Genomic DNA, 17,780 nt, shown 5'->3' with positions numbered 1-17,780 from the left:
TTACAAGCAAACAGAAAGGGTTCAAATAATTTAATTTTATACAGTCTCATATGTAAGAGTATTACTTATTTATTTTTAATTTTTCCCTCACTGCATCATTCTTGTGAGAAAGCGAAATAAGAAATACTTTCTTGTGATATTTGTTTGGACTGAATTCAGAGAGATACTAAAAAACTGAAGTAGCTGATATGCCATTCTCATAATGCAGAATTTGACTAGTAGCCAAACAAGACCTAAATACCTTATGATTAATTCTGCCATCGCCAATGATGGAACTGTAGCTTGGTTGTGTTTACTTTTTTCTTAATTTGCTTAACTTCCATGATCTTTTTCTTAGCGTGGTGTATCCAATGGGGCTGCCCATACCCTTCCTCTGGAGAGGACCCTTTATTCCAGTGTATTTCATGTGGTGGAAGGCTTTGCTTTGGTCATCCTTTGCAGCACAAGGCCTGCCACCAGGAGATTAGCTGTCAGCGTTCTCAGAGAAATTAGGGCCTTGTTCACACTTTTAGAAATTTCTAAGGTAAGAGTCAATGACCCATTCTTGTGACTGCCTAATGAAACTGCTTTTCTCTTGACTTCCTTTGAGCTTTTTATGTTTTGCATTTTGTCTTTTGTAGAGTGATGATGAGTTGGCTATAGATGTAATGGACAGACTAAGTGCTACTATCCTGGAGAGTTTCATACATCTCACTGGGGCTGACCAGGTAGGAGCGTTTTTTTATGTTAAGTTGGATGTAAGATGAGGTAATTCAGCAAAACTGTCCCAAATAAACTGTGTATCTTTTAAATGATAGTGTCACTATGTTCGTGCTAACTTTTTCAACAATTTATCACCTTAAAAAGCCAACCAAACAAACCTAAACAAACAAAAAACCCTCAAAAACCTTGAGGAATGTTGTGAGGCTAACACCACCATTGTACGCTTTCTGATCAGTAGTGTGTCCTTATGACCACCACATATACACACAGACAGCTATATCTCTTTTTTCTCATCTTGCTCATAGATTACAATTTCTTTGAAGCAAAGACCACTGCCTTTTTCTGCAGCAATACAGTGTCTAACAGTCAATGTGTTCTTTATCCGTGATGAAAATTATAATAACTATCAATGAACAACAACTGAATTCCATATTTATATATTTATCATTAACTCTTATGTATCAAGGAGAAGCTCTTCTGATTTTAGGTTTAGGAAACAAGTTGGAATTCAGTAGTAAGGCTTTTAGAGTCCAAAATATTTTGGAAAAATTAAGTCATCATGAGTGAAAGGGCCTTTTTCTAGAATTTATAGTTTCCTAATATCCAGTTCCTTCCCAAACAGCATGTTTACATAACTGTCTATATTAGGAATCTCTGTTAAAAAAAAAAGTAAATTAAGTAATGTGTTCTGTCTATTCCAAATGTGGTTTTGACACTGATACTTTATTAGATATTTAACAATGAAGAGATTGTTATTTAATACACATGGATATTAAATATTGCCTTGTTTTCTTTTTTATGCACACAGACTACTCTACTGTACTGTCCCAGTTCAATAGATTTACAGACTTTGGCTGACTGGAATTCCTCCCCAATCAGCCACCAGTTTGATGTGGTCAGTCCATCACATATATGGATATTTGCACATGTGACTCAAGGCCAAGATCCATGGATTATAAGCCTCTCAAGTTTTATGAAACAGGAAAATCTTCCAAAACACTGCCCAACAGCTGTAAGCTACGCTTGGACGTTTGCTTATACCAGACTCCAACTGTTATCTCCACAAGTGGATATAAAGTAAGTTAATTTCTAAAGTAAATACTATATATTATATTGAGTATTCTTTCAAGATTTATCATCATTGTAATGTCTTTATGTTTCAGTGAGGTGACATACGCACTGCTAATATTTTCTGCGGGTTTAATTCAGCTTTATATAACAAAAAATTAAAGCAGTTCTATCTGGAAAAAAGTTATCTGCTGTAAAGATTACGTAATTCATGCCTTCGGCCATATCATAGTTCAACAGATTTGACTATAAAAGCATACATTATTGATGTACAGGTCTATTCTGAATAATTTATTCAGAGTTTACCGTGTTAACAATTTTGGAAGCAATGGCATATACATAATTGAAATATAAATTCAGTAGAAAAACAAAGGGAAACCTGGTAAGCTTTATTTACTATGGTGAGTTTTTGTTTGTTTTTTGATAGCAGCCCTATCAATGCAAAGAAAGTGAATACTACTACAAGCAGTGACTCCTATATTGGCCTCTGGAGAAACTACCTGATTCTTTGCTGCAGTGCAGCATCTTCTTCAAACTCCTCCACCTCCACAGGCTCTGTGAGATGTTCCCCTCCTGAGACGCTGGCGTCTACTCCTGACAGTGGTTATAGCATTGATTCAAGAGTAGGTTCTTCTAATGCTTACTGTAAATAAGTCTACATGTTACTGGAAGTAGAAACACCTGAGGCTTATAACTATCATGATTCTCAGAAACTTGTGTAGTTTGTCTGAAAACATGTTTTAGTATACGTTTCATTTGTTTAGGTTAGTGTTTCTGTTTGCTTCTCCCAATCCATGCTGTAGAGGCTTTTCTGCTTATGTTTTTTTAACATGAAATCTAATCATGTCATGAAAACGTTAACCCAATCTCAAAGTCTTTATCTAGTGGTAATGAGGAAATGTTTTTTTTACCATTAAGGGTTTTTTTCACTGTCAGTAGAATTCTGCGATTCTGAGCAAATAGCCTCTCACTTCAGTAACTGAAGCAGTGGACCTGTTCAGGCATGATGTATCTTGTTGTATTTTTCCCAACCACAGACAGTTTTCTGTCTGCCTTGCTTCACATCACCTGCAGATTTTTTTTTTGCTTCTTTTTGTTGTTATCCTTTTTGGCTTCCTGTAGAAGGTACAGTAGAGGTGAAGATAACTCATGGACTATGCAGTGGATTTTTGGCAGAAGCAGCCTATTCCACTTGTTTGTTACCAAGATCCTTTCCCTAAATCTGAGAAACTGTAGACTGAAAGCTTTGTTCTCTTTGAGAGCCATGATGGAGTTTAAGGAGTTGGACTCCAGAAGTCTGCTTCTTCTCCTTAAGGAGGGCAAATACACTAAACATGCAAAGCATCTGTTTATCGTGTTGAGCCATTCATTGTCACCTGACAATGAAAATTCAATTATACAAGGAATGGAGAAGTAGTAAATACTACTTTACTATTTCAGAAAGTCTTTTTCTATGTCAAAGATCAAAAATTTCGGTTTTATCATTTTAAGTCACTGATCAGTGTGAGAAGACTGTAAAATTACAGCAGATGTTTTAATGTCACACTACCTGATTGTTTGGTAACTACTTCATTCTGCTTTGTTCTGGTTTTCTTCTCAGATCATTGGCATTCCATCCCCTTCCTCCCTGTTTAAGCACATAGTTCCAATGATGCGCTCTGAGAGCATGGAAATTACAGAATCCCTTGTGCTGGGACTTGGCAGGACCAACCCAGGAGCTTTTAGGTAACTGTTGTGTTTCATCTGTTTTTATGCTAATTGATTACAAAGCTGGGGAATTAGAGCTCAGAAAAAAAGGTTTGCTTTTTTTCTTTTAGGAATTTTTTAAAAGCTGTGAAAACTGATTACCGTTGTCTTTTCTAGCATTTAGTGGTGTGATAAAGATTATTAGAGGTTGAAATAATTTTACGTAGAGGTCATGTCTGCATAAAGAAAAGGTAGTTGAAACAATAAACAGCTGCCTTTTTATTGATATTAAAGGCTGCCCTTATATGAAAGAACAGACTGTGTGGACTATTAACATTTGAAATGTTAATTATAATCATGTTTGTAAGAGTTACTAAACTCCCCTTATTGGTATTGCCAACAAACATGTTTCTGAGCTCTTTTTGTGTAGGAGATTCATAACTGTATTCTAAAAAGAGATTTTTGGATCAAGCTGAAAAAAATACCAGTTACAACTGTTTTCTGACTAGTTCTGAAGCTTCTGAAATTTGTGGCACATCCCTCTCCCCGCCTTTTCTTTTTTTTTTTCTGAGTAAATTTCCTGTAACTTCATAACTAATACATCTTTCTCCTACATTGTACCAATGACAAGTCCATGTGGATTAGTTTGGGTGCTGGTAACTGTAATCTACTGTAGCAGAATTAAATCTGTGCCAAGTCACTTGTTCTATCAATTTAATTTCATACGTCATGTTCAATATATTTGGATTCAGCTCATAATGCAAAACTTTTAGTTACCCTACTGTGACAAGTCTTTATATAAATGTCAAATTCAAAATGGTCTATCTAGCCATCATGGCATTCCTACCACAACTGAAATTTACTTTTCTTGAGATCCTAATGTACTGTACTGTTAATGTGTAGTACAAATCCACTGAGGTGAAAAGGCAGCTTTATGCCAGGAAGCCATGAGTTTTAAAAGGCATCTCTTTGCCACTGTCCTCACCTGACAACTCTCTCTTTATGGAGGATGGATGAAGAGGGAGAACATCTGAGGGGAAGAAAACTTCCTGGGAAGGCCAGTGCTCAGCATCAGATGTTCTCTTGACAGCAGCCAACCTCTTAAAATGGAGAGTTATGAAGTTGTACCATGCTATAGTAACCAACTCTGCTTCTGCAGAAGAAACCAGGGATTGCTAACACTCTTGGTTTTGAATGACATGATGCTTCTCTCCAATCACTGGTGTCCCCTGTTACGGTAGATGAGGAGCCAAAGATGTATTTGAAACCGGAATGCCAAGTCCTCAGTTATAGTATTCTGTTTTACTCCTTTGATAATCTTCTAATTGTATATCATATCTGACTTTGCTCTCCTACCAGGAGTAAAGTAAGACTTTGTCCCATGACCCTGAAGGTCTACTGAACAGTTTAAATCATAATTGTGCTCTACGAGTCTAGTAAATGCTTTCAGAAGGGATTTCACCAGAAATCCTTGTTTTCTAAATTAGAAACAATTCATTCAGCAAACTTAAAAAAAAAATAAAATCAAATCTGATTCTCATCAGTCTTCTGAATGATATGTTTTGTTTCTGATGACTAGCTTTTTTTCTCTGTCCAGTGTGCGTACTCACACCAGATGCTAACTGTAGCCCATCCTTCGCCATTGTAGCTCTCCACTAATTTGTTGTTTTGGTTTTTTAAGCACTGTTCATCTGCACTTGGTATGTTTTACTCTGGAACTTTTTTCATTATGGATTATAAGCATATGCAGTCCACTTAAACTTGCTAGAATATTATTTTTCTCTTTTGTTTTCTGCTACTGATCACATGAACTTGTTTAGGTGTCTCTTGCTTTCCCTTGGAAGCTGACCCTTTACTATGTTTTAGCACAAAAAAAGCTTATTCCAAATTCTTTTCTGTGTTTTCTGCATTTGAAAGAAAGTATAAAACAATCCCTAACCATGCTTAAGTCTCTTGTAATTGGGCGCACCGCAAAAGTTTGTGCAACTTTCTGATCACCTGGACCCATTCTCTGAAGGAGGACCTTTGAATGATGTAGCGGAGGAGTCAGTCTTTTACTTGAAAACTTGAAGTGGTTCATGCTTTTGATATGTCTGAATTATAATAGCACAGGAAGTAGAAAAATGTGTCACACTCTAACAAATCTGAAGTTGAGACGGTAGTTACTATGTTAACAAATATTAAAGTAAAACCAATGTTTTTACCTTAATATTTTATCTGTGTATATCCATACTACTGATCTCCTTCCCTTTTCCTTGCCCCCTTTTTGGAGTCATAAGAGAGGTTCAGTTTGGCAGAGGGAACTGAGTAGTAATAAAGACTGTGGAGCTTCAGAACAAATAGGGAATGCAACCACAGCATCAAAGCATGTTGCTTTTCAGTTTTCATAACGCCTGGTCTGCCTTCTGTCAGCATAGCATTATTGGCCTTAAAGAAACAATTTTTATTAACAACTAAATGCATCATGACAACTGAAAGTGCATTGTATGATAAGCTGCCAACATATTTTTTCTTTTTTTTTTCTGATAGTATCTATTTGCACCATGAGGCTTTGTTAAACCCTGAATATGAAGATAAATTAAAATCATCTGTGACAGAAATACGCCATAATACTTGGTGAATGCAAATTTAGTGGTAATTATTGAGACATTCGTTTGGTAGTTTGTCTTTAAATTAGGAAAACAACTTTCTAGGAAACATCTCTTTTAAATGCTGATTTATTTCAGAAAGCTACAGGTAAAGAAGGAAAACCTGAGGGTGTTTTAAGTTATATTGTAACACTATATTGAAAGATGTGAAACATCTTTCAGATGAGATTTTAATTTAATGGTTGTTTTTATCCTTTTAATTCTTTTGTTTTAATTCAGGGAACTAATAGAAGAATTACATCCTATAATTAAGGAAGCACTTGAAAGAAGGCCAGAGGTAATTAGATATTTTCCACTATATTCAGTACAGTTTTAACTATCTTCTCACAAATGCTAGTAAAGAAATGTTAGTTAAGTTCTTTAATTTCTGGCACCTAAAAACTGTCAGTATAACAGATAAAAAGGTGAGATGTTACTTTTTTAAATGATTGAGGTGGTTACATTGGAAGAGCTTTGTGTTTGTTTTTGAGCTCTGTATTATTCCTGTATCAGAGAGGTTTTGTTTCAAATGATGAAAAAATTACTGTAACCTTTTCCACATTCTTCTAATTCCTTTTATGTAAGCATAGTTTTACACCGTTGTTGCTTCATTGTATCATCAGTAACATGCCCAAAATTAGTAGTACCTAAGACAGAATTGAGTTCTACTGTCTACCAACTTTGTCTATTTTTTTTTTAATGAAAAAGGCTGTAAGGTCACCTGACTGACTGCTATGACTAAAAATTTTCTGATGGAAAAACAGGGTTTAGAAGCATGTTTTACAGCGGGGATTAGAAGCCTCAGTAGGTATTCATAGAAATAATAATCTCTGCAAACACAAACTCAGAGATGATTACTCAGTATTTTTTGTGGTAATTGTCATGTTCTTATTAGTAACAAATTTGTAATTAAGTACAGATGATGGAAAGGAACATTGCTTCTGTTTCAAAATGTTACTGAGCTATAGCGTGTTTTGTCGGTCTTGCATGCAAATATGTGGAAAGATTGGCATTTGCACTTCATCATTTTATATGTTGTACTTTGCAACAGGAGACTGATAAAAATGTATTATTTTGATAATACGTGTAATAGCAAACCTAGTATATCTTGGAGTTGCAACAGGGAAAAATTTTGTTCGTTGTCTGGTTTATTAAAATTGTTAGCAGTTTCGGTAACTCATCTTAAAAGGTTGGCACCTCTGATAATTGATGCCAGTTGTAGTACAAATATAATAATGCTTTTATATGCCACGCTGGTTTTATACTTAGTTTTTTCTCTGCTTCATTTAATTTTGTGTTTCCTCTGAATAGAACATGAAACGGCGCAGGCGTCGAGATATTTTACGAGTACAACTAGTACGAATATTTGAACTGTTGGCAGATGCTGGTGTCATTAGTCACAGGTAGGGGCAACACTGATGTGAAGATGTTGTTTATGCTTCTGAATAAGTTCCAAGTTTATAAAACTTGGAATTTTGCTGGCTTTCTAATCCCTCCCTCCCCCATGCTTTTTGTCACAGTAGTCTGTGTTTTATTTAAAATGCTACTATTCCCCTGGGACATTGCTTTGAACAGGCAGTGTGTCATGTTCCTTTTTGTGTGTGTTCAAACATCGCACCGGTTACGTGAATCAGAAAACAAAGTTACAACTATTCTATAATCAGTCTGGAATTCTTCCTCACCTGGAGTCCTGATGCTTGTCAGCGTGTCCTATGCAGAGAAGGCTGCTGCTCATTAATATTGGACCTTTTTCTTTCTGAGGGAGGCAGAATGTTAACTGGGTTGGGGTTTTTTCTGTTTACCCTACTTGTGTAGGGACTCTTTGAAAGAAGACTTAAAATTCTAGCATGTTTTACAAGTCTCTTACAAATTTTTTTCCATGCAGGTGGAATTGTATAAGAGCAAGCAGGCTAGGAGATGGTTAGGCTAGCTCCTCCCATGCTGTTAGCCAATGATATTTATTTATTTGTCAACCTTAGCAGTGTAATCAGTGTGAAATTCTCAATCTTTAAGCAAGCTACTACAGTATATTTCAGAATGTTGCCTCAGAAGCATTGCTAAAATGCCTTTCTTCCTTTCGGCATGCTGATTTTTTCAGAGCACAGCCGTTAAAATCATACTCTCCCTTCTTATCTTTTAAGGTACTCACTGGTGTTTAATTAGCATATGTAAAATATCTCCTAACCACAGTCTGCACCCTGGGACTTTGTCAACTTTTCTCCCTGAGGCCAGTCTGACTTTGTGGTGGAAGCTAGCAAGCAATTAAGGGCTGCCATAAACCTCCTCATCTTGCCTTTGGTGTGCAAGGCATGCTTTTTAGTTGTCATCAGTACAAATGTGGAAAGATGGTGGAGGGAGCTGAGAGGAAAGGAATCACCATTCTAACAGTTGTTTTTCAAAGGAGGGCAGGTTTGAATCACATGCAGTCTTTAATCTTCTTATTTAGTTTAGTACTGATGTCTAGTCAGATGCTAAAGCAATGAAGATGGGAAATGAATATATAAAATGAATAAATTGCTTTCATCTGCTAATAGTCAACAGCATGTCATGAAGTACTGAACATTTTGACTGACTCACAAAAATCAGTACGTCATATAGAAGTCTGTAGTCCAGTAGTAGTAGTAATTTTTTCTGGTTTACAAATTGCGTGGTTTGGGGGGTGGTGGGTTTGTTGTTTGGTGTTTTTTATTATTATTTTTATCACTTGTCCCCAGTATAAGAACTAGTTCTGTGGAAGGATGAGTGACTTCTGGTAGTGAGGCTTGATTATTAGTTTGCTTACAGTGGAGCTTTTTATTTAACACTGAAATAGAAGCTGGGTGAAGAAATTAAATTAAATATTTGCAGTGATTAAGTTGTAGGGGTTTTTTAAAGAGAAAAAAATAAGGATTGTTTTCAAAAATTGTTGTATGTATTTATCATGCTATTTGATTTTTTTTTTTAAATTTTATTTTTAAGTGCAAGTGGTGGCCTTGATAATGAAACACATTCCCTCAACAACACTTTACTTGAGTATGTCGATCTAACAAGACAACTCCTAGAAGCAGAAAATGAAAAGGATTCTGATACATTGAAAGATATCCGATGCCATTTTAGTGCCTTAGTGGCAAATATCATTCAAAATGTTCCAGGTATGTAAAAATGCTGTAATAACTTCTGATGACTGTCTTTAGTATGCAGTACATTTAAAAGAAAAAAAAAACACAACAAAACCAAACAAAAACTAAACACACACAAATCCACTTTTTCTCTGAAGTTTCAGAATACTTTCATAACAATAATTTATGCCATCAGTTTTGTGTATAACTTTAGGAGCATGAGTTTTAAGAGGGATTTTTGGTACTGTTTGGAAGTGTACAAATAATTCTTATTTAGCAAAAGTCTTGTTGGTTGGCAGTGCATTTAAATTTTCTAGACTAATAAATAGCTTGTTCTTGTACACTAGTGGCATTAAACAGGACAATAGTAAACCTACATCCAGCTATTATGATGTTGAAATAATGTGTCTTTACATTGATTTTTTTTTTTTCCTTTTATATCCATTGTTTGGGTCTGTTTCTGTTTTACGTACTTCATTTTAAAGAATGACAAGAGGAATATGTCTAACTGTGTGATTTTCTTGCAGTACACCAGAGAAGAAGTGTCTTTCCGCAGCAGAGTCTACGCCACAGTCTATTTATGTTGTTCAGTCATTGGGCAGGTCCTTTTAGCATCATGTTTACTCCCCTGGACAGATACAGTGATAGGAATATGCGAATAAACAGACACCAATACTGTGCATTAAAGGTATTTTAGCACTTTTTGAATTTTGGAAATAGATCATTATGTTGACTTTTCTGATGCAAATTTAACATTTGGGCTTTTTGGATGTGGTTTTCACATTCTTGTTGCTATTCATGACTTAGTTCTTTTTCTCTTCTGCCTACATGTAAATTTATGATAGTTCAGCTTTTTCCGTACTGTAAACTGTCACACTTGCTATAGGAATTTCTTAAGTATACTACTAAACGTTCAGTTCTTCTGACTTTAGTCCTCAGCTGCCTAAGGAGAAAGGCTTTCATGTAAAAGTACATTAACAACCAAACTGCATATTAACTCTTATATGTGTCAGCATTTCAGTATTGACAGTTCCTCGTATTTGGGAGCTGAGAAAAATATGATTAGATAATTTCTTGAATAAGATGTTAAACAGTTTTTTTAATTAGCCTTGGTGTTCCTCCCTTGACTGAATAGAAGTTAGTTTTCTGATATTTTAATGGACTTGGTAAAAGCACTTCCTGTATCTGAATTATTAAAATGTAGTGTTTTTCAATTACTTTCTAAAGGCTATGTCTGCTGTACTGTGTTGTGGCCCTGTTGCAGATAATGTCGGGCTCTCATCCGATGGCTATTTATACAAATGGCTGGATAATATTTTGGATTCACAAGATAAAAAGGTAATACAGGCAATGTCAACATTGTTTGCCACTGTCAGTGCCTTCAACATATGCTTTAATGAGTTTTGCGGTCACATTGGCCTAAATGCTTTAGAGTGGCTTAAGCTCAAAGCTGTTTTAGTAGTGCATATTTTTGCACTGTCCTTAATATGTGTATTCACACTGTTGAGGAAGGCGGTCCCTAATCACAGTCTAAGAACAGACAAAACAGAATGAAAGAGGAAAGGTCAAGGAGTGAAACACTGTGTATCTTTTATAAACTAACCAGCTAGGATAAGTTGTAGTAATAAGCAGATCTTTTAGAAATTTAAAGGAGATGACATTTTGAACATGAACTCTTGTGAGCCTGTAGAATCCATCGGGGGTCCTGCAGAGTTACAAAGACCAAGCTTTACATCTAAACAGTAAGGCAAGCTTTAGTCTTAAAAGATAGGGCCTCCATTGCACTAATACTATGACTACATAAAAATACAGCTCCAGTGGGCTGCTTTGATTCAAGAGAACGTGCAAGTCTCCAAGTAGATCTATCCCTTGTATCCCATTAGAATTCTTGCATATGTTTAAGTGCTTTTCTGTATTTGATGCTTTCAGGTCAGTGTTCAGCTTGTAGTTAAGTGACAATAGTAAATAGCACAACGTAGCCTTGGAACCGAGGAGAAAAAAAACTCGTAGAGCTATCTAGTTATTTGCTTCGATAATTTATGACTGTGTGTGCAACTTGAACATTAAACAGTTTGATGGAATTACCTGTTGTTATTTTAAGCAGTGGTCTCATTGTTTTTAGATGGAACAAATTTTATGTGTTGCAGTTGGGTTTTTTTGGTGGTGTTTTTTGTTTGTTTGTTTTGTTTTTAATTAAATCTCTATTTCCCTATTTTATGCCATTTTTGTAAGTTGGTCTTTTTTCCTATATTTATGAATAGATATCGGTTCTTTTCTGGAATACAGGTTCACCAGCTAGGCTGTGAGGCGGTCATGCTGCTCTTGGAACTCAACCCTGATCAGAGTAACCTCATGTACTGGGCCGTAGACCGGTGTTACACAGGTTCCAAACGGGTAGCAGCTGGCTGTTTTAAAGCCATAGCCAGCGTGTTCCAAAACAGGTACTACAGCATTTTTCAAAACTTTAAACTTTCATTTTCAGAGTGTGCTTTCATGTAGAACTGGGGTTTTTTCCTCCCTCAAAGAGAAAAGATCACCCCTGTTTGTGCATGTGTGTTACTAGCGAAATTTTTCAAAATGTTATGTTATCCCATACCATATCTCTTGTAAACGAAACTTAAATAAAGTCAAATTTTAAAAAACTAAATGTAATTTTACTTATTTCACACTTGCAATTTTTCCCTAGGGATTACCAGTGTGATACAGTGACCCTCCTGAATCTGATACTATTTAAAGCAGCTGATTCTACTAGGGCTATCTATGAAGTTGCTATGCAACTATTACAGGTTTGTAGGCTAATTTTGATTTTTTTTTTTTTATTTTAAAATAAGAATTGTCACTGTGCATTTTTTAAAAAAAATCTGTTATTATTTGGTTGTCCCTTCAGTAATGAAATTCAGTGTATTTTTTTTTTTTCTTCTCTATTGTAGTGCATAGTTAGGCCAGATCCTTACTTGGCACTAATAGACTTCAGTGAAAGTATGTCTGTTTTCATGAGCTAAGCACTCAAGACTTGTATTTTCATAATACCTGCTTTTTCAAGAGACAAAACCTAAATGGAGATTCTTCTGGTTTGGTCCTGAAAGAGTGGTAGATAGCTCCATTTGTCCAAAAGCACTTCGGAGAGAAGTACATTGCTTCATGTCCCTTTACTGTGTCTGCTGGGGTAGCAGTCAGTTTTCTGATTTTTGCATTAATACCAAACATTTTTTCATCCATCTCTGTGGAGAGATGATAGTGAAAATCTTGTTAGCTATTTAATTTACTTTTGTATATTCTATTAATATACTTTTGTATATTTCTGAGGTCATTTAGGGGTAAGCTTAATCTTACAAGAGGCATTAGTGTTTAAAAATAAATAAATAAATCTGTTGCTGCTTGTGAGTCAGACCACAAGTCTTGGAAGTTTTTTCAAAGGTTTTTGTTGTCAGCTAAATTCAACAGTAAAGTCCCCACTGAACTCACACCCCTGTTGATATGTCAGCAGTCACACCACCCTCCCTTTCAGCCCCATCTTTCTTCTCAAGTGAACACCACTGCTTAAATCAGCCAAAACTGACTTTTAAAGTATCAAACTGCTTTAGCCTCCTGCTGCATCTCTGCCACATCAAAGATTACATTGCTCCTATCCATATATCACAGATGAGCAGAAATTGATATTGTTTGGAAATACAAGTGTTCAATAGTATTTCATGTTTTGTTATAGAGAAATTTATATTTAATGAGGTATTTTGTGAAAACAGATTTCTGAAATTTATTGCTGGAAACTCATCAAGTGGAGTGAGTTTTAGCTAGTCTTCTATGAAATTACCACAGTGTTGGTGCATACTGTAGGTGTATGGAGATCTGCATGGATAGGAAACATTAAATGAGACTAGATACATGAATTTAAAAGGTGATTTTATATAAAGATTTCCATTGTAGCTCTATACCTAGCTTCAAATTCTGAACATTACTGTTGTAGATCTTGGAACCAAAGATGTTCCGTTATGCTCACAAACTGGAAGTTCAGCGGACGGATGGGGTTTTGGGTCAGCCTTCTCCTTTACCACATCTATATTCTGTGTCGTATTATCAGCTGTCAGAAGAATTAGCAAGGACTTATCCTGAACTAACACTTGCTATCTTCTCAGGTATGGTTTTAAAACTTCAAAACTTTTAAAACAAAAACTTCATCAGGTCAAAAGCATTGTACAAAATGTGTAATTCTTATTTTTCAATAATTAATTTGTATGTAATTCACTAAAATCAGGACAACAAGATAACATCATCATAACGAATGGAGAAAATGGAATTTACTGAGTGACAATTTTTGTTTACTTGTATTTGAAATATATTCAAGAGGAAATAACATAAATCAAAGATACTTTTACTGACTTTCTAATAGCCATGAGAAGTCACATTAGAGAAATAATTTGCAACTATTTTTAAAAATTATTCTTCTATTGTTCTTTCTAGTGTTTTCTTATTTACTGTAGATTGCTTAAAAATATTATTCCATAGCATTTTTAAGCAATTGCAAAATAATAACCTCTCACATCAATTAAAAAAACTGCTAGGACTAATATGAAGAAGAAAAAATTTTAAGTGCTTTTTTGCCACAGTTGGTACATTTTTACATGCTCTAGGTTTTCAGTTCCCTCTTCCAATTAGAGGAATATATATATGCGTATACTAATATGGTTTCTTCAACACACTGTTTGTCAGCAGTGTCTTCAATTAGCTCTACTGAAGACTGTGGACTTTATCATTATGAAAGAGCGCTAGTCAGCTGAACAAAAAAAATAAGTCTGTATCAGCATTACTTTATATCAGCATGGTCTACTGGGCTCATGGTAGTTGTTATTACCAAAACGATTCTCGTTATTGATTTACAATTCATGTATGTACCTAATTTTTGAATGACAGAAGTAAGTCAGAGAATCCAAACAGCTCACCCAGCTGGGAGACAGGTGATGCTGCATTATCTGCTGCCGTGGATGAACAATATTGAGTTGGTAGACTTGAAACCTTTGCCAACCATTCGTCGGCAAGATGAAGATGAAGAAGATTCTTTGAAAGACAGAGAAATAATGGTGAACAGTAGACGATGGCTACGAGGAGAAGGCTGGGGATCACCACAGGCTACAGCTATGGTTCTGAACAATCTGATGTATATGACTGCAAAGGTAAAACTAATTACTTAAGTGCTCCATCTTGTTCCAGTGGATTGTTGTGTTTAGGGTGGGAGAAAATACTGTTCAGAGATACTATGTTACCAGGCTTTCAAGAGTTATTGTTCATATTTGTTGAGTTGTTAATGTATACCCAAAACTATACTATATAGTTTTGAGGTATTAGGAGGAATACGTAATACATAATATAATTGTTATGGTAATTGTTATGTGTAGTAACAGTATATAACTGTTGTTTTGCAATGTAGATGTCTAGCTGGATAGATAATACCAAGTCGCCTGTATACCTATGATCTCAAAGTGGAGCTTTGGAACTGATCTTGTTGCCAGAGGCTGATAGACCTTCCTCCTTCCTGTGATAGCTACTTCCAGCAGAGAAAAAGTATTGTTCACATGCAGTGCTCCTGCCAATTCTTGATATCTTTGAATCCTACTGATGAGAGATCATGTTTTAAGCTACAAATTAAAAACTCTTGGCAGCCTGTGGTCCATGGAATTTTATTCAGGGTTGTCAGCAACTGGGAGAATGGGTCTCTGTTAAGTTTAGATAGCGTTTTTTATTTATATGTAAATAAATTTATAAAAATAGAAATAAATTCACATATACATATTTCTATACTTATATAATGTATAAAAGTATGTATTATATATAAATAAAATATATGAGTACAAATAAGTTTAGATATATTTATTATTTACAGCTATAAACTAAAATAGTTATTTCCACAGTGTTTATAAAAATGAATATATGTGAAAGCTTCATTCTGGAATGTTAAAAAGGCAACAGCTTCCTACAGGATTTATGTCTCCTTTTTCTAGAGCCTGTCCCACTTGGTCAGTACAGATCCCTTTCCAATACAATGTTTTCTACTGGAGTTTTCAGGAGAGATATTTATTTTGTTTTCTAGTATGGTGATGAAGTGGCTTGGTCAGAGATAGAAAATGTCTGGACTACTTTGGCAGACAGCTGGCCAAAGAATCTGAAAATAATTTTGCACTTCTTGATCAGTATCTGTGGAGTGAACAGTGAACCCAGCCTTTTGCCTTATGTGAGTATGTGATATGTCTCTCCTTAGTGCTATTGATATTTTAAAAATTATTTGTGTGTCTAGCAGCAAAGATGACCAAACAAAAAATGTGAGGTAGGATTTCTGGTATCAAACTCTCCAACCGCAATAATAGTGTCACCCCATATTTTATGACCACTAAATACTATGAACAAATCAAAGTCAGTTCTTTTATTTGAGTTACTTTGGACATCTGTGTCGAAATTTCAGTATCCATTTCAGTTAAACCTGGCATTCATGGAATGGGCTTGAGAAAGGAAATAAACCAGAAAGGATATCGCACTTCAAAGATAGCTGAGGCATCCTTAAGACAACTTACTGACTATTGCAATTTAGTCAGGGTAGTAAGTCTGAAACAGCCCACTAGCCGTCTTATCAGTTAAGAGTTGTCAAAATTCAGGGTATACTACGTGGACCATAGACCTTATTTAGTGAGTAAATAGTAAAAAATGGAAAAGACTTATTAAAATGTCTACATCTGTCTTAGCATTTTTTGTTCCTTTGTCATAAAAAGGAAACTTCAGAGTTTGCTAAATTTAGCTAAATTTAGATGTATTTTATCTAAATTTTATCTATTTTAGCTAAATAATATATTTAGCTAAATTTAGCTAATTTGCTAAATTTATTAGGAGTATACACTGAACAACTCCTTTCCATCATAAAATGCAGATCTACTGCAGCAGTTGGTCTCTGTTCATTAGGAAGAATTAAGATAGTTCCATAAGTAATATTTTCATTAGAAAATTATTATAGGTTTTGCTAATAGTCCAAAAAAACTAGATATGAAGTAAACAATCAGGACCTATAATATTATTAGGTTCTTACTAAGGACAGCTTAAGTTCTTCATTAATTACCAATCATTTTCATTGCAAATCAGGAAATCTAGCTTAATGTTGCAGCCCAAAATCTTTGTGTGTACGGTTTGAACAAGGTGACAAAGTAATTCCACAAGTCAGATGCCCTGGATCACTTGCTTACCATTCATCTTTGAGTTCTCTCAAAAGGATGGAAATAAATCATTGAGCGGTAATGACTCAAGAAAATGTCAGAAGAAAAAAATATTAACTTACGAATATCTAGAGTAATCACTGACTAGCAGCCATCTGCTGCTGCTTAGCAATGACCAGGATTATTTTGCTGAAGTAAGATGTAGTGGAGAATCCTTAATTACTATATGCTTAATAAAATATTGCTATAGTTAAGTGTTTATTCTTACCAGAGTATATAAAGGCCTCGAACATTTTGGGAATTAAATGTTTTTTCCCATGCTATAATTTAGGATAGTCCTAAAAAGCAGACAGATAATATAGTAGAATAAACTGTATTACTCACCATGTAGGATAGTGTGATTATTCTTGCATGACCAAGTATTAAAACAAAAAAAAACCCACCCCAAGCCCCCTCAAAACCAATTTTATTTTTTGTCAAAGCATCTGTGAGAGCACTGCAGAATAGCATGAGGAAAAATATGATACCTGCTGGAAGAGAAATAGCGTAGAACACAACTGTGAAGTATCAAAAAGAAGTGATATCAGAATACATTCACTCCAATGTTGATCTCAGATGTTTCTAAAACCTTTGTAAGAAAATCTTTTGCTTCTTAAATAACTGTGAAAGCAATTTTGTTTGCTTTTAGAACTAGAGTAAGTTTCTGGTATCCTCGCTTGCAGTGCAGGTAGATATTGATTCTAACAAGTTGCAGTATTCAAATCTCTTATTTTCCTTTTTTTTTTTTTTTTTTTTTTAAATCAAGTCACTGCAATAAGAATTTTATTTATTTACATACTATGTTATATACATATACTTGTTTTTGATGGCAGGTAAAGAAAGTTATCGTTTATTTGGGTAGAGATAAAACAATGCAACTACTAGAAGAGCTGGTGAGTGAACTTCAGCTTACAGATCCTGTTAGTTCAGGAGTCACCCATATGGATAATCCACCATATTACCGCATTACTTCCAGTTACAAAATCCCCTCTGTCACTTCAGGTGAGAATTTATTAACTTAAACTTTTATTATTGTCAATGATAAAGGTGCTATTATCAGTCAGTTATAATATTGGAGTTCATCTGTAAATGCTGAATAGGAGTACAATGTTCTGTTTCTAAAAATAACTTAAGGTACAAAGTTTGTTTTACAAGATCTGCAGTTTTTGATGTACCCAAAGTTCTTATTAAAGAATATCTGATAGGTTCAGAAGGAACAGGTTTGTATTAATATGTGTTAGACTTTGTCTATGTTCAGATCTTGCACTGTTTACCCTCACTATATCACTTTTATGTCAATTCAGTCAAACAACTGGGAAAATGTATATAATTTTAAATCCATGTAAATTGTTATATTTTAAGTTCTGTTA

General features: G+C 34.9%; 1 protein-coding gene across 8 annotated transcripts in view; it reads left to right on the top strand.

Moving 5' to 3' along the window:
- The window catches only part of FRYL (FRY like transcription coactivator), a 178,014-nt gene that overhangs the window by 109,422 nt on the left and 50,812 nt on the right, over positions 1–17,780 (top strand). For 5 of the 8 annotated variants that reach the window (XM_072863010.1, XM_072863006.1, XM_072863005.1 and 2 more), the window contains 17 exons: positions 338–523; positions 621–707; positions 1,511–1,779; positions 2,198–2,393; positions 3,371–3,495; positions 5,986–6,072; positions 6,324–6,381; positions 7,395–7,486; positions 9,042–9,214; positions 9,709–9,869; positions 10,409–10,519; positions 11,468–11,622; positions 11,868–11,967; positions 13,146–13,314; positions 14,090–14,349; positions 15,264–15,404; positions 17,244–17,412. In XM_072863010.1, the coding sequence (XP_072719111.1) occupies positions 338–523; positions 621–707; positions 1,511–1,779; positions 2,198–2,393; positions 3,371–3,495; positions 5,986–6,072; positions 6,324–6,381; positions 7,395–7,486; positions 9,042–9,214; positions 9,709–9,869; positions 10,409–10,519; positions 11,468–11,622; positions 11,868–11,967; positions 13,146–13,314; positions 14,090–14,349; positions 15,264–15,404; positions 17,244–17,412 (2,539 nt within the window). The remainder of the gene's footprint in view (positions 1–337; positions 524–620; positions 708–1,510; positions 1,780–2,197; positions 2,394–3,370; positions 3,496–5,985; positions 6,073–6,323; positions 6,382–7,394; positions 7,487–9,041; positions 9,215–9,708; positions 9,870–10,408; positions 10,520–11,467; positions 11,623–11,867; positions 11,968–13,145; positions 13,315–14,089; positions 14,350–15,263; positions 15,405–17,243; positions 17,413–17,780) is intronic. The other 3 variants (XM_072863007.1, XM_072863009.1, XM_072863011.1) reach the window with 1 other exon arrangement.

Source organism: Ciconia boyciana, chromosome 5, assembly GCF_034638445.1.
Source record: "Ciconia boyciana chromosome 5, ASM3463844v1, whole genome shotgun sequence".
Taxonomy (NCBI): domain Eukaryota; kingdom Metazoa; phylum Chordata; class Aves; order Ciconiiformes; family Ciconiidae; genus Ciconia; species Ciconia boyciana.
Note: the sequence above shows the minus strand (reverse complement) of the source record. Positions and strands in the feature narration are given on the sequence as shown.